General features: G+C 43.8%; 1 protein-coding gene across 1 annotated transcript in view; it reads right to left on the reverse strand.

Moving 5' to 3' along the window:
- The window catches only part of usp54b (ubiquitin specific peptidase 54b), a gene marked incomplete at both ends in the record, with an annotated part of 57,023 nt that overhangs the window by 33,899 nt on the left and 3,124 nt on the right, over nucleotides 1-20,000 (reverse strand). The window contains one exon of the mRNA XM_080851735.1: nucleotides 1,404-1,496. Coding sequence (XP_080707861.1) covers nucleotides 1,404-1,496 — 93 coding nt within the window. The remainder of the gene's footprint in view (nucleotides 1-1,403; nucleotides 1,497-20,000) is intronic.

The following is a 20,000-nucleotide window of genomic DNA, read 5'->3' on the forward strand; positions in this document are numbered from 1 at the left end:
AGCAAAGTGAATCAGCTGCATAATCTCAGCCTAAGGCCTGTACTTCCACCTGCTCATCCCTCCATCTCTCTCCTCTCCTCCCCTCTCCTCTGCCCAAACCCCACAGTCACAACCACGACACTGAGCCTACAGACCTCACACACACCTTATCTGTCTACCGTACCGATACTAATCCCTCTCCATCTTAACCTCCAACGACCATAGGATTAAACAATATCATACACATAGAATATAAAAATAAATCTGTTTTTCAGTCAGCCACAGGACTGGGATGGAGGAAAAGATACCCCGAGCCCGAGAGCAATGGATGGATGTCTCCTTCTGCTCGCTCCGTTTAGGCAGGCAACGGGGACCGGCTGATGGAGCACACGTTCAGCCAAGCCCACTGGGAACAGCATGTGCTCGCCTCTTCTCCAAACATCTGTCCTCCACGGACACCCCCATCCCACCACACAGGACAGCCACAATACACCATCCCACAAGGTTTAAGAAGGAGTCATCCCTACCAGGCTAGCACAGGACTGCATCTCTGATCAACAGTGTGAAATGACATGGTGTGTGTGTGTGTGTGTGTGTGTGTGTGTGTCCAGTCCACAGATGACCCTCTGACCCCCTATCACCAGCGCTATGACCCTGTGTCTGCTGACTGCTGGCTCAGCACCACGCAGGATGCACTCCATCAAACAGCACAGACAACCAGAACACCTAAATCACCACAGCACCACCCTCACGGCTCGCCCTGCCTGCCACGTCTTCACCGACACAAGGTGCACAGGGTAGGACACAGACCCAATTCAGTCGAGTTCAGCAGAGAATTCAGCAGAGATTTCAATTGCATTTACAGACCACTATGATAAAAACCATCCACTTTTCTAGCTATTACCACTTGATTTTCCCAAAAGGTTGCCTGCCTTTTAAGCAAGCGGAACAATTTATTGAAATCCCAATATCTCCCTGAGCAGCACTATATCAAAGAATTACAATCTTCCTGAACGTGGTTAAATTGGATCACCAGGACTGAAGAAGATGGTCATAAATGTCCTCAGGCTGCATGAGCGATATATTCTCCACACTATCTACACGCAGAGGTTCACCAAAACATACACACATACACATTCAGAGAATCTGAAATGCACCACACACAGTCTCTCAATCACACCACACCAAAAATAACGGCTATTCCATCCGGTACAATAACCAAATGACAAGGTCAGATTGCACCCAAAACTACATTACCTACTGCAATGCACCTACTGCTACAGCAACCTTGACCAGTTTGGCTCTTATATGGGAAGTCTTTCACCCGCCCACACAAGAGTCACGAGAAAGGTCCCAGTGTGAGAAGACAATCATTAGCCTGCCGCTGTCAGAGGTGTCTGCGGAGTGAGCAGCACAGGGCTCACCTTCAGAGCGCAGAAGATGCACGAGTCCTCCATGCACTTGTGGGTGGTCAGCTGCCGGAAGCTTCTCCTGAAGATGTCCAGGTGCCAGAGGACCTAAGGTTGGGCAGACAGATTCACAGGGAAGATTTGCAAAATGAGCAAAAGCACACATTCTTTTTCCAGGGTTAGATATAACTACTGTCCAGCTACTGTAAATCCTTGGCTTAAAGTTAAAATCCACGTTATACAGCTTATTCAAGTAGGTAAAACCATGTCTGTTAGGATAAAGATAGTCATGAATTCATTGCTGGAAAAAATGAATCAATTTTAACAATCCTACTACTACAAAATACTACTACGTAATTACAGGTAGCTAATTGCCATATTTGCAAGTCATTTTACACCTGTGGAAACAGGGAAGTAATCACATTAACCAAAGCAATAAATAAAGCTCCTTAACACTTTAGAGAGGATACTGAGGCTAGTTATGCTTCATATTAAATCACGCCTGTGTGTGAGTGAACGTATCAACACACGTAAAGTTTTAGTTTAAGGTGGCCAGGGGAACATAAACGCATTTATAAACATAAGCATACAGTATATACAGTCCAAATCATGGCGATACCTCTGCTCACTGCAGACTGGCCATGACCACAGACACTGAGGGTCTGAGAGATCGGGCAAGAGTGACAGAGGAGCAACAGAGGCCAAGATGAATCTAAGTAAATACTGCAAAACACCCCAAACACTATGACCCCCACTCTGGCTGAATGCCACACATTTAGAGTCCATTAGCTGAAATACAAAAGACATGGGACTATCAGCACTCATGAATATTTGAGGACTGTGATGCTGGAATGAACTAACTCGGTCTGATCTGCACCCGTGCATGTACAGGATTTTTTTCTCTTGGGAATTCAGACTGATATGTTCGTACAGGCCTAAACAGTAGCATTAAAGTCACTAGACATCATAGACATCGCAAGACATGTTTACACTTAGGCACCCCGATAATATCTTATAACACAAACAAGGAAGCAAACATGCAAATATATAAATAGTTTCAAAGACTTTTCATTCTTTCTCAGGCAATAAAAAAAGAGTGAATGCTCCATTAAACTGTTGGAACGCAGACTAAAGAGCTCCAGTCTGAGAGAAGGGAAGCTGGGACAGAGCAATGCCTCAGAACATCCAGGTGTGGGTTTCTATTCTTAAGTGCACACAGGCAAACTAAAATAACAAGCAAGTTGTAGCTTTACACACACAAACGACACAAACGCTGAATCAAAACAATCTCTCTTTCACAACTGTCATTCATGCACTCACGTCCAAACTCATCCACCATGTTATTCACCCCCTTACCCGTTTTCCTTAATCGTTCACTCACTCACTCACCTCCAGGCACAGTAAGACCTTCAGCGGTCGCAGCCTGAGATCCTGCTGCGCTCCCCCAAGAATGTCTGTGTGTGTGTGTGTGTGTGTGTGTGTGTGTGTGTGCGCGTGTGTGTGTGTGAAGAGAAGCTCTAGTCCAGCTGCCCTGCGGTCCTCTCCTCTCCTCAGCACCACCTAAGTCCTGTCGTTCCCCCCCCCGCCCTCCCTTCGTGTCTCCTCTCCTGCGCCTGGTTTCGCCGGCCGGAGACGCTTCCTCCACTTAATCCCCCCAGCAGACTAGAAAATCAGAGCAACCCACTCCAGGCACGGGATCATAGAAAGCACACAGGGGGGATGAGAGGAAGAAAGAAAAACAGAAAGAAAGAAAGAATGAGAGAAAGAAAGAATGAAAGAAAGGGAGAAGGACAGAGGGGCTGGAGATAAAAAGAGAGAAATAATGTGGCGAGGTAGAGAGATGAGACAAGAATGAGAGTCAAGGAGAGAGTATGTGTGCAGGACTGGGGGAGAAAAAGAGAGAGGGAGGGAAGAGGGAGCGTGAGAAAGACAGAGTGTGCCAGAGAGAGAGAGAGAGAGAGAGAGAGAGAGAGAGAGAGAGAAAGCGTGAGAGAGAGAAAGAGTGCTGCAGCAAAGCTGGAGGACAGTGACGTCTTCCATTCTGGAAGTGTGTGAGAGAACACAGGGCTCCTAGTCACGTGTTCCACTCTTACTGTATCTGAGTTTACATCTGCACCATAGGAGACATATTTACTTATGAGCATATGTACTAGATATATGTGTGTGTTCCACTCTTACTGTATCTGAGTTTACATCTGCACCACAGGAGACATATTTACTTATGAGCATATGTACTAGATATATGTGTTTGTTTAACTCTTACTGTATCTGAGTTTACATCTGCACCACAGGAGACATATTTACTTATGAGCATATGTACTAGATATATGTGTGTGTTTAACTCTTACTGTATCTGAGTTTACATCTGCACCATAGGAGACATATTTACTTATGAGCATATGTACTAGATATATGTGTTTGTTTAACTCTTACTGTATCTGAGTTTACATCTGCACCACAGGAGACATATTTACTTATGAGCATATGTACTAGATATATGTGTTTGTTTAACTCTTACTGTATCTTAGTTTACATCTGCACCACAGGAGACATATTTACTTATGAGCATATGTACTAGATATATGTGTGTGTTCGTGTGTGGCCATGTTTGAATTAGTTTGTCATTGCGCAAGGAATTGTACCCGTTTTTGAGGCATGGTAATATATGTAGTAATTGATCTTCTCTGGCATATTGTGCATGAGTGAGGGGATATGGAGATGCTGGAATAGTGATACGAGAGAGAGAGAGATATATAGATAGAGAGAAAGAGAGAGAGAGAGAAAGAGAGAGGGAGAGAGAGAGAGAGAGAGAGAGAGAGAGAGAGAGAAAGAGAAAGAGAGAAAAGCTCTGCAATTGTTCCCTGCCTGGACTGCCACTATTCGTCTCAAGTGTTGTAACAGCAGCGTAGAACTGCTGTTGCTCTTCTGCATGCATTTCTGCTGAGTCTCACAACTCCAACATACAAAATGGATCCACTCCTCTGCTCCTCCTACAGACCCATTCCCCTATATGAAGTGTACTGCTGTTAAAGTCTATGGCCAGCAGATATGCAGCAGCCTGAGCTGGAGATGCACCTGCGTTCCATGCAGAACGCCATGAGGACAGACACACCGAGCGAGGCCAGAGGGGACTTCAGAGAGGGGTAGAGTGGGTACAGAACACTGTTTCATAACGGATATACCAGCGCCTGCATCAGCTATCAGGAGCAAAGCCTGCTTCTGTCCCGTCTGAGCTTAACACAGAGAGAGTTATATAATATCTCTCTCTCTCTTTCTATCTTTCTCTCTCTGACTCTCTCTCTCTCTCCCTCTATCTCTCCACTCAACTCCCCCACCTCTCTCAGGCCTTCCCCAGAGTCGGGTTACAGCCCCAGATTATCCCCTGTCAAAACAGGCTGCATAATAAACCCTGATGCCTTTATTGTTATCTCATCTCTCTCTCTCTTTCTGCCTCTCTCATTCACAACCACACACTCACTCACTCCCAAACACACGTGTTGCTTGACCAGATGACCTACTCTTGCGCGTTCACCACTGTGTCCTAATGGAGCTGCCGGATGCCTTCCGTGACCAGCGTGGTTTATGGCAGACAGAGCAGAGCTGGAAGTGGTTAAGTGAAGCATACAGTGTTTTCATCCACACGCCATCTTTCCCTAATCTTCTGTGTCGCAAATGTAATACAAAGCTTCATGTATGTCCTAGACATGATGAAGCTCAAGCCTGGAGGGACTGGTTATGGAGTTAAAATGCATTTAAACTAGGGATTAGAAATATGAAAGGATCCATTCACATAACTGGAAAGTTCATATTTCATTCCAGCTGCCTAGATGCAGTCAATCAGTATTTGGCATTATGAGATAAATTCCCTCTTGAACTTGGAAAGACAAATCTCACATGACCTGAACACTGCAGACAGACAGATCACTCACAACAAGGATAGTAATGCTACTCTGTTACCTCTAAAGCCTGTTGAATGTTGAGATCATTACTGCTAAGTGTTACTGCTCATCTTAACTCTGAAACCAAATTCACCTGATTTCTCCTTCTCTCAAAACTGTCTTCTGCTGACTCTTGTTCACTAACCTCCAGCTCACTGAACCCAAACTCAGCATCCTCACGTTACCTCTCCCTCCCGGCGCAGGGATAAGTGCGCTAATCGTCCCGAGCCTCTCTCTGCAGTGGGCTGGACGCTGAGCTCTGAGGGCACCAGGGGTATTAAGGCACGGAGGAGGGGGGCAGGATGATGTAACAAAAACGATGCTATTTCCTGCCTAATGCAGTATGAAATATATTGACCGGTGGATGGCAGCATGTTGACTGACCCCCTTTCCCCAGTCCAAGCTCTACAACTGCGAATCTTCCTCACCCTTCCAGCCTTCTGTCTGCCTTCTGCCACATGTCGACTTCAAGCCCTCTTCTTCAGCAGCACCAACTGCCTCATAACTCTACAAAGAGCTGAACCTTTCACCCTCAGTGCTATCCCACTGACCTCACACTTCCCTTTCCGTGACACTGCTAAAAGCTAACAGCTTCCCCCAGCTACAGCGCTAAACTTAAACTCTCCCACCGTTAGTGCTCAATATCTGCTCACAAACTTCACATGAAGGCTTCCCCGGTTAAAGTTTCCACAAGGGTAAAGATACAAGTCGTGCAAAAAAAAAAAAAGCTGAGTGTAGCAGAGAAAGAGTGAGCGGAAGGAGTGCAGTGGAGAAAAAAAAAGAAGCATAGAGGGGAGGATGAAAGACCGCACAGCGATGCTGGAAAAGACTTTCTCGCTATTTCTCTGTCTTCCCTTATTTTAATGATTTGTGATGAATCGGCTCCCCTGCTGAAGTCAGTTCGGGACAGGGGGGAGGGAGGCAAGGCAGAGGCGGGGTGGGGTGGGGTGCGGGGGGAGGAGGTGTAGGAGGAGGCAAGCGGCCTCGGAGTCGGAGTTGTAAGGTAAAGACAGATGACACGAGGAACAGGGCTGGGCTGAGGCAGCTGGAGCTGCTCCTCTCACACAACACATCCTCAGATGAGTAGAGGATCTTCTGAGCTTAACACACACACGGTAGAACAGTCCCTCTTATAGTCTCTGGAAGCTGGAGCTACTCCTCTCACACAACACATCCTCAGATGAGTAGAGGATCTTCTGAGCTTAACACACACACGGTAGAACAGTCCCTCTTATAGTCTCTTACAGCGTGCAGATTAGATATGTCCATTAATGAATGTCATTAAGCTTAACTGTACATGATGGGAGGAGAGCAGCAGCATTCAGAAGTAGAGGATCACCAGGCGGGGTGCTAATTAGCCTGAGGCTTTGGGGGAGTCCTGATCAGAATCTGTACACTACACACATCCCATTGTCCACATCCTGTAAGGGATGTACACAATGTGATTCCTTCAAAATGGAGCCCAACGTGCTTAACTGTTTTATAAATTGGATGCATTGCGATTCTATTTCACACAGTACATCACTCCCTGGATTGGACTGAGATCAGCAGCGCCCCCACACACACACATACAGAAGCACCTTGCCTCCCACAACACTGGCCCATCAATCATCTGTCACTGCTGCTGGCTTCAAGGAAGGGGGGGGACACATATACACTGAAGAGACATAACTATAACACCAACTGATATAGTCTATATGTACAAGCACATACCAACACATATTCACTCACACGCGATTACAACAGGCAGCGACCACCTTAACCCAGTGACTGGGCGAGCTCAATGACTCCACAAGGGTGAACCAAATGGTACGGTCCTGCTGTTGACACAATGATGCCGACGTTTAATTCCCTAGCCTTGAGACTGAAAAGAGAAGTGGGCACACCAGCAAGCGTCCTGTCAATCACTATTAATGACCAAAGGGCTGGCCGTACTCCAGAGCTGCAGGAAGTGATCATTCAGCACAAAAAACCTCAGAGAAAGAGCAGAATGAAAGATGGAGCACAAAGAGATGGAGAGGGAGAGGGAGGGGGGTGGTAGAGAGACGCAGACAGATAAGAAAAGAGGGGGGGGGAGAAGGAGGGAGAGAGAGAAGGATGAGGCAGGAGTGGGGAAGACTGGGAGAAAAAGACAGGATGTAGGTGGAGAAAGAGAGCGCCCTGGCGCGTGAGTGAGGTCTCAAAGCATCTGCTACTCCTGCTAACATCGGCTAAACTCTGCAGTGTGTTCCTCCTCTCGTTCCTGTGATCGTGTCTCTCTTCCTCCCCCCCCCTTCACAGTTACCCTGGTAATTAACATGACGATGGACCCTCTATTGAGTCTTTCTGCACTTGATTAATTTTGTGGGAGTCGAGCAGAGTGCAGTTCTAATTAAGCTCATCCTCCTTCAGGCCTCATACCTATTGTTCTATCTTTGGCTTTCTTTTCATCACAACACCGATGGCCTCCAACCATGGAAACCAGCCATGGCATATATTCTTGTTCCATACGCAAATAAAAGTATCGTTTAAAAAAGAAAAGGGCTTTTATAAAATTACAAGGTGAATTAAGCCAGCCGTGAAATTTGGTTGTTGATCAGTGAGTCTAGCTGGCATGTTGCTATAAAGGGACATAATCACAGATGTATTCCTTAGCACTCCTTCAAACAGAAATGTGTGATTACTGAGCCTAGCTGGAATGGAATTGACCAGTCATATACATCATAAATCAACTAGTAATTAAGAGCTTTCTTGCTTACCTATGGGACATATTCTATTTTAAATCAATAAAGAGTATGTCTGTTTGCTGGAGTAAGACAGCTGGATTCACAGAGCTATTCACTATCTCAGTCCGACTCCAGACCAGTAGGGGATTAACCAAACATTGTTTTCATGGCTTTTTTATTTATTTATATCAGAGACCATGTACAAAATACATTAATCTCAAAAAGAGGAAAGATGCTTTGTGCCAGATTTAGCTCCTAGCTCATTTCCATCTGCAGTCCCGGGGCAGGTGAAGGAAACAATAACAGACAGAGCAGAACTGAACATCAGTTACAATAGGCCCATAGGCTTCTTATTAACTCCCTAGAACTTACACTTCCAAACATTCCAAACTCATATCTATTAGAAGCAGGCTCTCCAAACTCATGTCTATAAGAGGCAGGTTCTCCAAACTCATATCTATTAGAAGCAGGTTCTTCAAACTCATGTCTATAAGAGGCAGGTTCTCCAAACTCATATCTATTAGAAGCAGGTTCTTCAAACTCATATCTATTAGAAGCAGGTTCTCCAGGTAGAGGGCATCGTCAATTTCTCCTCTTCGGTGGCTATACTGTCTCCAATTAACTTATTTTTAATGTTGATTAAAGGTTAAAAATTAAACCTTCACACCATGGAGCTACTGAACCTCAGGTCCATTTTTTTTTAAATTTTCATTATCTTTTTAAGGACTTGCCGAAACTGTAGCAATTAAAACATTAAGTGGTGCTGCAGAGCAAGGTAGTGGTTATAATCATTAACACCTGACTTAAATGCCTGTCCCTATTTGCCCTCTGTTGCACCACAGGTGAAATAAATCAGTACTGCCTTAAACTCTGATACCAAATTGAAATTCAGTTGAAGGTTTTTGTGCTTTTTCAGGGCATTGTAGAAGCACAGGAGGTAAGGCATTTCTCATGGTTAATCTTGTAATGAGGAAATAAGTGGCTTGCTTTCATCTGTTATTCTAATCCTGATGACCCAGAGATTAGATGAGGTCCTGGGATTAGCAGTAGGTCAATCCCAACATTCTCCTCACCCAACCCACCACTCTCCAGACCAATCCCAACATTCTCCTCACCCAACCCACCACTCTCCAGACCAATCCTAACATTCTCCTCACCCAACCCACCACTCTCCAGACCAATCCCAACATTCTCCTCACCCAACCCACCATTTTCCAGACCAATCCACACATTCTGCATGAACTCATTTAGTATGAAAAGTTAAGAGCAGCTTTTGAGTTCATGTCTGGGAAGTAAAAGACTAAGGGATGTATATGTATATTTCCACAGCGCCTGACACAGCAACATCAAAAATGAAGTTTATGCAGTCGCACAGTTGGAGCCCGGAAGTTTTGATTGCACAGGCAAGGACAAACAAATGAACGCAGAACGTTTTAGCCTTTCATGTATTGGCTTTGGCGCTTTTGATCTTGGGCTGCTCTTGCGTCGTGCGTGTCCCTCTCTGCTCCACTTTCAGAAGCTCCGTTAGCCGTTCACATGATTATGTTTAGCAATTTCATCTTTTTAAAGCCTGATGGACATACAGTAAGTATCATATTTCTCACTGCCTCTCCGTCTCTCATGTTCACTCTATTTTCTCTTGACAACACTCAATTGAAGTCTCTCTCTCTCTCTCTCTCTCCCTCACACTCACACACACACACACACACACACACACACACATGTCTGTCCTTGCTTTGTACAGTATGAGTCTTGCCAAACTCCTCTCTTGACAACCCGGCATTTCAGCCTTCATGACTCATCTTGATGTGGTCAGGAGTTCATGGCTGGTATGAAATTGCTGCAGCCCCATACCATCATTGAATAAAACACAATGTCAATACGGCACCCGTGAGAGTACATGCCGACTGAAGACCACAAACACTCCAGAAACTGACAGGAATCTACTTTTAGCTTGCAGAGGTTCAAAATGAGGTGAAGCTGTCTATGAGGGCTTTGAAGATGTGGGTCCCTGGCACCCACGGGAGACAGGCTGGCCGACGCCAAACGTCTGGTTGTGTTTGACCATGACGGACGGGTTTTCCAGCTGGCGCCTCAAGAGAGGAAGCTTGTGTGCCTGATCTCCAGTTGAGCTTATTGGCCATGCTTCTGTTTAAAGGCTTATTTTGGTAGCTGGCCTTCCCTGCATGATGTCTTATCTCCTTCGCTGCACGGGGTAAATACATAGACGTGGTTTTCAAAGATGATCTGGTATTGCACTGGAACACACCAACTTGCATTCAACATGCCGTGAGCAATCGACTAAAGTGGCGAGGCAAAATATGCTTGCGTGGCCTTCGTAAGGCAAGAAAGGGTTCGGCATGGATCACCTCAAGGTCGAATGAAAGCCTTCCGTCTCTGCCCCACTGATTCTGCTAAGTGGTGATCATAGGATTGTCATGTGGGTAATGTGGTGAAATTTGGATCATGTGTTGTTGGATAATGTGTTGTTATTGCTATTTCACACCTGTCTTCACACTCAGCCCCCCGATTGAATGTGTGATGTATGACATAGGCATAGGCAGGGATACACAGACACTGATAGACATTCACACACTCTTACACACACACACCCACACACGAAGAGATACAGACATTTCTATTAACCTTCGAAAAAGATGTCAAATAACATCAAGGGCCCATCAAGTGATCCACTCACAAATCTCTCCAGTGTCTCCGTCACCTTACCCATCAGAGATATGTGACCTGCCTGAGGCCAGCTCCTCTTTATTTCCTTTGGATTTGCATAAAAGATAATTGACTGTTCTTTGATTTTAAAATGAGTAAGTCAAGTGCATAAGGACTGACAAGGTTTTTATTCTATTTAATCGAAGTATTAGTCGAATCTACAATCAGCACAGAAAACAGCCTGTATTTCCATTTGTGTATTTAAAACCAGCAACCAATGCACCTTATTTACATGAAGAGACTGTATGTTCTTGAGAACTGAAGCATAGACTGAAGAAATGTAATGTCAAGAAAGCCTCCTAGCTTGTTTTACCACTGGCTTAAAAGGAAATATACAAACTTGTTAAGGTTGTCAATGGTTACGTAATTTAATGGTATTAATTTACATAAAATTAAGGCAGTACTGATTTAATGGTCTTACTTAATCGTAAATAACAAACCAAACATGTGGGTGTACAGCAACTATTGGAAGAGACATGTCCACCATCCATGCTTATTTACAGCCTTTCTCAATATGTTTTGATTGAAAAAGAATCTTAATTTCAAGGGAGCTTTTCCCCACATATTTCAAAATGTAGGAGCATTTTTGACATGAAGGGGCCTCAAGACTCTCTTCATGAGGTCACATGTTCTCTGGGCACATACAAAAAAACAGACTGTGTTAACAAAAACAAACCAGCGGGGAGTTTCATGAGTCACATGGACGATCGCAGGAATGATGACCGCTCATTATGCTGATGAGGAGGAAAAGAAACACCTCTCCCTTGGCTTCCTTTTTCTCTCTTTCTCTCATCTTCACCCTTTCTCCTCCTATCTCCAGGTACAGTACGTCTCATAGTAATGATGGTGGACGCCAATGGGGCGAAACCAGACAGATGAGGAATGGGGCTTTAACGGTGGCAATTATCATAAAATCAGGATTTGATGGAGCCAGTAGGGAGGCCAGGGGGAGTGTGGAAGGCATATAATGAAGAAAGGGAAACCTTGAAAGCCCAGGGAGTGACAGGCCGAGCCACCAGGAGGTGTGTGGAGACAGAGGGCTCGGGGGTTTCTGAAGACGGATAATTGCCTGTGTGTCGCGTGGTCGCCAGTCAAGGACAGGGCTGTTTATTTACATGTGCTGTGTGAACAGCCGGGCTTGCAGCTCCCAGCCTAATGAGAAATATTAATCCCCTTCCACAGAGCAGGAGCTGTGGCCAACGCACATGGAAATCGCCTTTCCTGATGAAAGACAAAGGGTGGAAGAAACAAACAGGCAGCCGGTTGGTAATGAGGCTGCCGTGTCAAGCGCATGACTCAGGAGGAAGCATGTGTGCCGTCCCGATTGCCTATCTATCAGCCCAGCTCCAGATGAGTCTCCAGCTTCCACTGCAAAACTCATTACAGGCCTGGTATTTGTCAGCATATGCCACTGTGACCCCATGCAACAAGAGACTTCCCATAATCACTACTGAAGGGAAAGAGCCCAGCCACAGAATGTGCACTGGTGGAGATTAAGAAAGGAATTATGATTGATAGCTTGTCTACCAGTGATGATTTAAAAGGCAGCGGAAGACTTGCTGGATAAGCTTGCTTATAAGTCCCTAAAGGAAGAACTGAAACGGGAGTGGTTAAAATGCTATTACAGAAGTGATGGGATGAAAACATTATGGGGAAAATCGAGGTTTCCCAGAGGAAATCCCTCTCCATGACTGAGAACTCCCATCAATATCGCCATGGAAGTCACTGGTCGCTGACATGAAGGAAATAACTGGAATTCTGCAGACATTATCAACTGTTTGGGCTGTTTGAAACTTCAGAGGCTCTTTTCATCTCCATCTCTCTTCCCCACCGTTCCTCTCCCACTCCCCCTCTCCTCTCATCTCATCATCTCCTCAAGATCCTGCTCTAGTCTCATCTTTTCATCTTCGCTCTTCTTTCTCATTCTTCTCATCCTCGTTTCACCCTAAATGGAGCACTCCTCCTCCTGTCTCCCCTCATATCTCACCAGCACCTTCTGCGGTCCCCTTATCTCAGAGCAGCCTCCACCAGCCTCCCCATCAGACGCCCTCTACCCCTTCATCTCTCCTTATCCTCTTCCATCTTCTTCTCCACCCAACCCATTCCATCCGTGAAGATCGCAGGGAAACGGAAACCATGAAAGTCCGATTCACATCCACCTTTTTTTTGCTGCACTGGCGAAGGAATTCAAATGAGGGGCAGAGTCCAGTTCAGAATGAAGATATCAACTACTGACACTGTTGGCCTCTCACCCCGGCGCTGAATAGTAATACGCACTGGGAGAGGCGTGTTGTCAGGCGATGTCTTTCTGTGAGCAGAACCATTCGTGGCAGGGCAGCTCTTGAACGGAAGGTTCAGCGCTGGAAGTTCTGCGAGCATCTCTCAAACTAACTGAACCTGCTGTACTGTTTAAACAGTGTAGTCCACCTCAAGTACGACATGCAGTTCAATAAAAAAGCCTCCAGCTGAAATGCCTCTCAGAGAGACATCGACTCTTAAATCTATTTAAATGCATACATACAAGTCTACACTGAAACTCTCTCAAAGAGCAAGTCAGCTCCTGTTGCAAGAGACAGCCGAAGACATGAAACATTCATGGCCTCCTTTCTTAACTGTTTTTCCTCCTCTCCCTCTCTTTCCGTCTCTCTCTCCCTCTCTCTCTCCCTCTCTTCCACACGGTTTTGCCGAGGAGGAAGAAGGCAGCAGAAAGTGTGCTTGTAAAGCACGGAGGATCAGGAGTCAGGACAGCTAGCAGACAGGATATGTTATATTTATGGCCAGACAGAGAGGCTGGGAGTGGAGGCCGCGGGTAAGAGACACGCACTTCACCACCACCACAGAAACACCACCAACAACCATCGCACCCTGCCTGAACTAGTGTGTGTGTGTGTGTTTGTTGCATACGTGTGTCTAGGTGTAATAAAACAATCAGAATTTGTGCCTGGAACTTAATTCCAAACATGATAATATTGATAGTGAACTACTACTAACTGTAGTGAGGTCATGCCGGGAAATATCAGACTGAGGCTTTAACGTATCGGCCGAGCGATACCAGGGTTGATACACCAAAACTCAAGACAAGATTCGTTTAAGAACAGCATGAAATCAGAGTGGCCACAGTGTCAGTAACAAGATGACTAAGGCTGAATCCCATTTCTCCCGCTACCCCTTCGTCTTTCCCCTTCCCCTCCGTTTTGCGCGTTCATGTGGAGGGGTAGGGCTGTCCCAATTCACGTTAAGACAGAGGGGTAGGGGAAGGGGAAGCGCTTTCTACCGCTCCAAACGGAGATTTTCCGAGGGCACACTTCAAACGGAGGGGTAGACTGATTTCCCTCAATGCATTGCGAACCCGTGATCATTAAAGAAAAAACATCGCGCGAGTCCATTTAAAAATGTCGGAAACAGCAGGGAAAGCATCACACAAATGAAAGTATTTTCTTTGTAATTCATGATTTTAAAACTTGTTTGATGAAATGTTGCATTGTGTAAATAACAGCTGCAGGCGCCATGTTTGTTTATGTCTGGTGAGGGACAGCTGTCGCTCTCCGGTAACGTAACAGCTGACGCTTCGTACTGATGACGTACGTAATTGTTGAAGTGCTATCCCAATTCGAAGGGCTAGCGTTTCAACCCCTTCGGCTACCGCTCCGTTTGAAAAAGCGAAGGCGAAGGGGTAGGGGTAAGGGTAGGGGTAGAGATGAGAAATGGGATTGGGCCTAAGAGTCAATAAGGAAGAGGATACATGTGATCAAACTAGCACAAGAGAGAGGAAGAAGAGGATACATCTGATCAAACTAGCACAAGAGAGAGGAAGAAGAGGATACATCTGATCAAACTGGCACAAGAGAGAGGAGGAAGAGGATACATCTGATCAAACTAGCACAAGAGAGAGGAAGAAGAGGATACATGTGATCAAACTAGCACAAGAGAGAGGAAGAAGAGGATACATGTGCTCAAACTGGCACAAGAGAGAGGAAGAAGAGGCTATAAGTGATCAAAATGGCATCATACTACTGGCATGCCAGGAGGTCCACTAAAGTGAAAAAGAAGCACTGTGAAACACTAAAGGTTGGAGGTAGCCAGAGAGATAAAAGAAACACATACACACATACGCTGTTGGTGCTGAATCTGACCTTTAAAGAGAGCTTTAATGAGTGTATTTCACCAGGCAGTCGTCAAGGGTAAGACATGAGGAAGTAGTGGACTACAGTAAAATGCAGCTTGTAAAAGACTACTATGTATAACATCGGGTGACCAAGTGTCCTTCATTTTGACCCTTTGTCCTGTATCCTGCAACATGAGATAATGTCACGCATTCTCATTGGTCATTTGGTTTTAATTGGCTGACGTAATAACACACGGATGCGTTCTTTTACCCGCCCGGCACATGAGCTGCTTTAGCCGCTGCAGCGTAGTTTCTACCCTAGGTAATACGGCATAGTTTGTACTCTATTTAATAGTGCTACGTCAAAAGCAGCAACTTGGCTCATACAAATGCAACATAGCCAATCTTTTCTAAAAGCCTGGCTTTCATCCAATGGTTGAGAAGAGAGCAGTGAGCGGTCATCAAGAGGTTGTGACAGCCGTCAATCAAACTGTGTAGATGCGGGGCCAGTGAACTCCTCTGCAACGTCACAAAGACACTTGGTAAAGGCTACCAGGTGACATCATGCCTCATCCAATCTTTCATATAGTAAGAGGCTTTTGGCTTAACTGGTGCACTGTGGAATCGACTTGAGGACAAAAAATATGTGTTTATGAGCTGAAAGTCATAATACAAATGTTTCTAATTCAGTTCGATTATATAAAAGTTTCAGGCTATGCATGCATTTATGTAAGCTTGCAAAAGAAATTTTGTTATGCTATATTTATTAGACTATCATTATAAAGTTTTGATTATGAAGCAGGCTATACTGTCAAATCAAACTCCTACTAATTGCCATATGTATTTAAAGCAACAGCATGTAATGATTTGACCCTAAAATAACAGTTTCATAAACATTATAATGGCATACCAATGCCTGCTTCATTGAAACTGTATGCTAAATTTCCAAGGCACCAAGATGAGATGAGCACAAGGAGAAACGCTGTAAGCTAATTACACAAAGTAAAATGGTGCCACAAAATGCGGTTATAAATTCAACAGTGACTCATCATCAAACCAGACGCCTCCCGATTTCTGGTGTGACATTTGTAGACATGAATTAGAACACTGACTTTCTACCTCAGATGTAAACTCATACATTTTTGTCATATTTGACAGACTAACAGAACAGATGTGAAAGTGGTAAAGCATAATATTTCACCGTCATTTGCCGACCACCTCGGCACTCTTTTCAAAAAGTGCTTCCAAAATTGCAAAGAAGTACTCTTCTACAAGAAAAAAAGACTTCAGCAATCATCAACAGGGCTGTTAATCCATATTTGCTGAATGGAGCTTGTCGATAACATGAAGACGAAACCATTCAGTCAACAGATGGGTCCAATGACACAAGTGACATTTCATCCATTGACTCACTTAGTAGCTTCATCATGGACCCAGGCCCGGTATCAATCCAGCATGGCATAGGCAGAGAAAATCACACGTCATGCCCTGCAGTCTAAAGTGATAATGTATACTGGCCTAGGCTGCCCATACCACATAGGGCATAACCTTGCCTACGCTGTTGGTGCAGTGTACACTGAGGTCATAATTGAACTAGCCCCAGTCATAGGATACAGTCAAGTATTACAATATTTAAGTATGAAGCTTACAAATGAGAGGGTAAAAAATATATATCCTTCAGGAAACCACATTAACGTAACATATTTTTTTCTTTAGGAACCTTTGTCTCTATTACCTTACAAAAAGAAAGAAAAGAAATCTCACTTACGGAATGTGTTTATTGATCAAGCAGTGTTTGTTTGCAGTAATTAGAGCTCTCAGTGATTGTGAAAAATGGTCGACGCGGATTTGTGTCGTCGACGCGTCATATAATATTAAAAAAAAAAAAGACGCTAACAGAGCTACCGGTAGCCTACTTTTCATTCGGAAAAGTAATACAAATTTTTCAAAAATTCATTTCACTCACATTACCACAATTACACACTTGTTTTTGTCCCGTTGTGGCTTGGGGAAAAGGGATGCAATATACCCCATTCTGCAGCCTATCGGGATACCTACTGTCGGTGTTACATGTACCCCAAGCACATCGTTTGACCATGTGTTTTTTTTTCTCATAAGCAACATCAATCGATCATTAAATTATTGAAAAAGGTCTCCTCCCTGTTTAATTATTCTGAGATGGCTCATGTTACCATGGAAACAATAAACAAAGCTTGGTTTAGCAGCTGCTGCATATCAGATATGGCTAACAGAAAAGTTGTCATTTTTCTCAATGATGGTCAATTATTAAGAAGTACTACAGTATTTCAAAGAGAACGGGCTGTGGGAGCATAAGAACAGTAAGTGTCTAGCAGCAATTATCATAGACATATATCTATAACTTATTGTAAGGTTTACTCTTAAATGTTTGAAAACAGAACGTCTCATGGAGGATGCTTGCTAACGCTATTTCAGTTATGTTAAGTGCAATGCGGTAAATCAGTGAATTATCAGAGTAGCCTGTATTTTCGTTTGTTCTGAATAGATAACCTCCTCCATTTAGCAATCTTCAAACAAAAGATTGTGGATTTTTTTTTTTCATATGTTGAATTTGAATGTCACCTGCAGCTCAGTTATGTTGCACTTGCAGAGGCTTGATTGCTATTTTGAGTTCCTTTTAAAACTTTCTCTTTACTTTTAAAACTTTATTTGCACTTTCTCTTTACTTTTATAAGCATATTTGCACTCTTAATTTGTATTACTATTTAATGTATTTATTATGATGATTACATTTTTATTAACTTGGTACTCAAATACATTTGAAATTAAAATTCCAACATTTTGAATCATTTTTTAAATTTATGGAAATAATCGTTAGATTAGTCGATTAATCGGAAAAAAAGTCGATAGATTAATCGATTACCAAAATAATCGTTAGTTGCAGCCCTAGCAGTAATCAATGCATATATATATACAGAGTTCTGTGTGTTTTGGTTTTAAAATTAACGAGTTTGTAATGTTTTGGTTTGATAATCACAGAGTTCTGTGTGTTTTCGTTTTATAATTGCAGAGTTCTGTGTGTTTTGGTTTTATAATTACAGAGTTCTGTGTGTTTTGGTTTTATAATCACAGAGTTCTGTGTGTTTTGGTTTTATAAATCACAGAGTTCTGTGTGTTTTGGTTTTACAATCACAGAGTTCTGTGTGTTTTGGTTTTATAATTACATAGTTCTATGTGTTTTGGTTTTATAATTACAGAGTTCTGTTTGTTTTGGTTTTATAATTACAGAGTTCTATGTGTTTTGGGTTTTATAATTACAGAGTTCTATGTGTTTTGGTTTTATAATTATAGAGTTCTGTGTGTTTTGTGACACTAGCTCCATGTGGACACTTCTGCACATGAGCAGAAGATGGCTCAGTTTGGAGCTGGTGGTTGATACCAGCCTACCCCTCTATGCTGCACCCTGGAGTTTTTTGGGAATCAGCAGTAAGTATTAGTCCGGCCTATGATTTAGAAAATAATGTGCAAAATTATATTCCTTGAAAGGGTGACATTTATTTTGTATTTGTAAAAAGTGATTTTGTTTGTTTGTTAATAAATGAACATCATGGGAGCATATATCAGTGTTATTTCCCATTGTACTGTGTGAGGCACCGGACGGTCACCCCACGTTGTTTTAGGGATGTGGCGACTGGACTGGGTAAAGTTGAGGGGGGAAACACTACACAGGAGATTGTGGCTCTCTTATAAAAATATATATTTATTTACACAGGGCTATAAACCCCAAACACAGTGCCCACAAAATAAACAAACAAAAACATTCAGGCCGTACCCCCCGGAACTAAAGTGCGTGGCACCCTGGGCACCTGCTTGGCCGATTAGGCCCAAATAATGGCACCTTCTCAAGGCCCAAAGCCAGGCCCCAAACTAGGCCCAGGCACTTAGCTCGAAGCTAGGTACATTGCTAGCCACTTAAAATAAACACATGAACTAAACACATTGACTAGGCACATTTAACAAGGCACAGAAACTAGACATGAAAACAAGGCACAAAGACAAGGTACAAAAACAGTATCCACACATCTAGATACAAAACCAACTTCACCTAACATCAAGCAAGTGGTTTCTTTGTTCAAACCTTTCACGGCCTCTCATGCCTGTCTCGCTCAGCCCATCTCCCCCACATGAAATTAGGCACCCTTTAAATAGGGCACAGCCACAGTGTCTTGATTAGTGCCATCATTGGCATCAGGTGAGCCAGGAACCCACCATTATGGGGGTGGAGTCCAACAGTCTTAAAGGGGCACCATCCCTTTTTGCCACAGTGAGGAGGGGGAGAATTCACCTTCTCACATACTGACTCAAGATTTGGTTTTCCATCAAGAAACTTATGTTGAAATGCCTACTGCTAGGTGAAAATCAGAAGACAAAGAACATTTAAGGGTTAACTTAATTTTTTCTAAATGATTCTGATACTGGTCTTCAGTAAGTAAGAGTTTGTGCATACTGTGATGCAATTTAGATTCACAGTGGAGGCTTGCGATCCCACGGGAGACCCACAGGACCCGTGGGTCTCAATACAAATGAGTGCAGCACAGGACTAATTTTGGTTGAGGAGTGCGGGGAGTGTGTGCGGGCAGGAAGAAACTGATGCATCTGTGGGAGTGGAAGCGGGAGAAAGTCATGACTCTTGGGACTTCCATAAAATATAGATATATGTATGAAAATTAAATAAAGGTAGATTTTTTTTTAACTCAAACTACAGAATGTAGTTGGATGCCACAGTGGATTGTGTGCTTTCCTTTGCGATGACAAGATGTCTTTTGTTCACAGGTATCTCTCCAACCATCGGTACAGTAGAGGAAGAGTGAAGGATGGGATACGTTGAGGGCCTAGTACCGTAGTGAAGAATTATTGGGTTACTTTGCTTCTGTAACCAGATACATTGCTCTAGTTGAGATTTTGGGGTTTAGATTTATCTCCTTCCATATCATCAGCCGAGAGAACACAACCAATTAAATGACAAATAGAGTACCAGATGATTGAGGGAGAGACAACCCTGGCGTTATCTGGACCATGGTCCAAACAAGTAAGAATGGGGAATATCACACGATGGACTGCATTTCGGCACATATTGTCACTGTCAACCATTCAAGTG

Source organism: Sprattus sprattus (genome assembly GCF_963457725.1).
Source record: "Sprattus sprattus genome assembly, chromosome: 14".
Classification (NCBI taxonomy): Eukaryota; Metazoa; Chordata; class Actinopteri; order Clupeiformes; family Clupeidae; genus Sprattus; species Sprattus sprattus.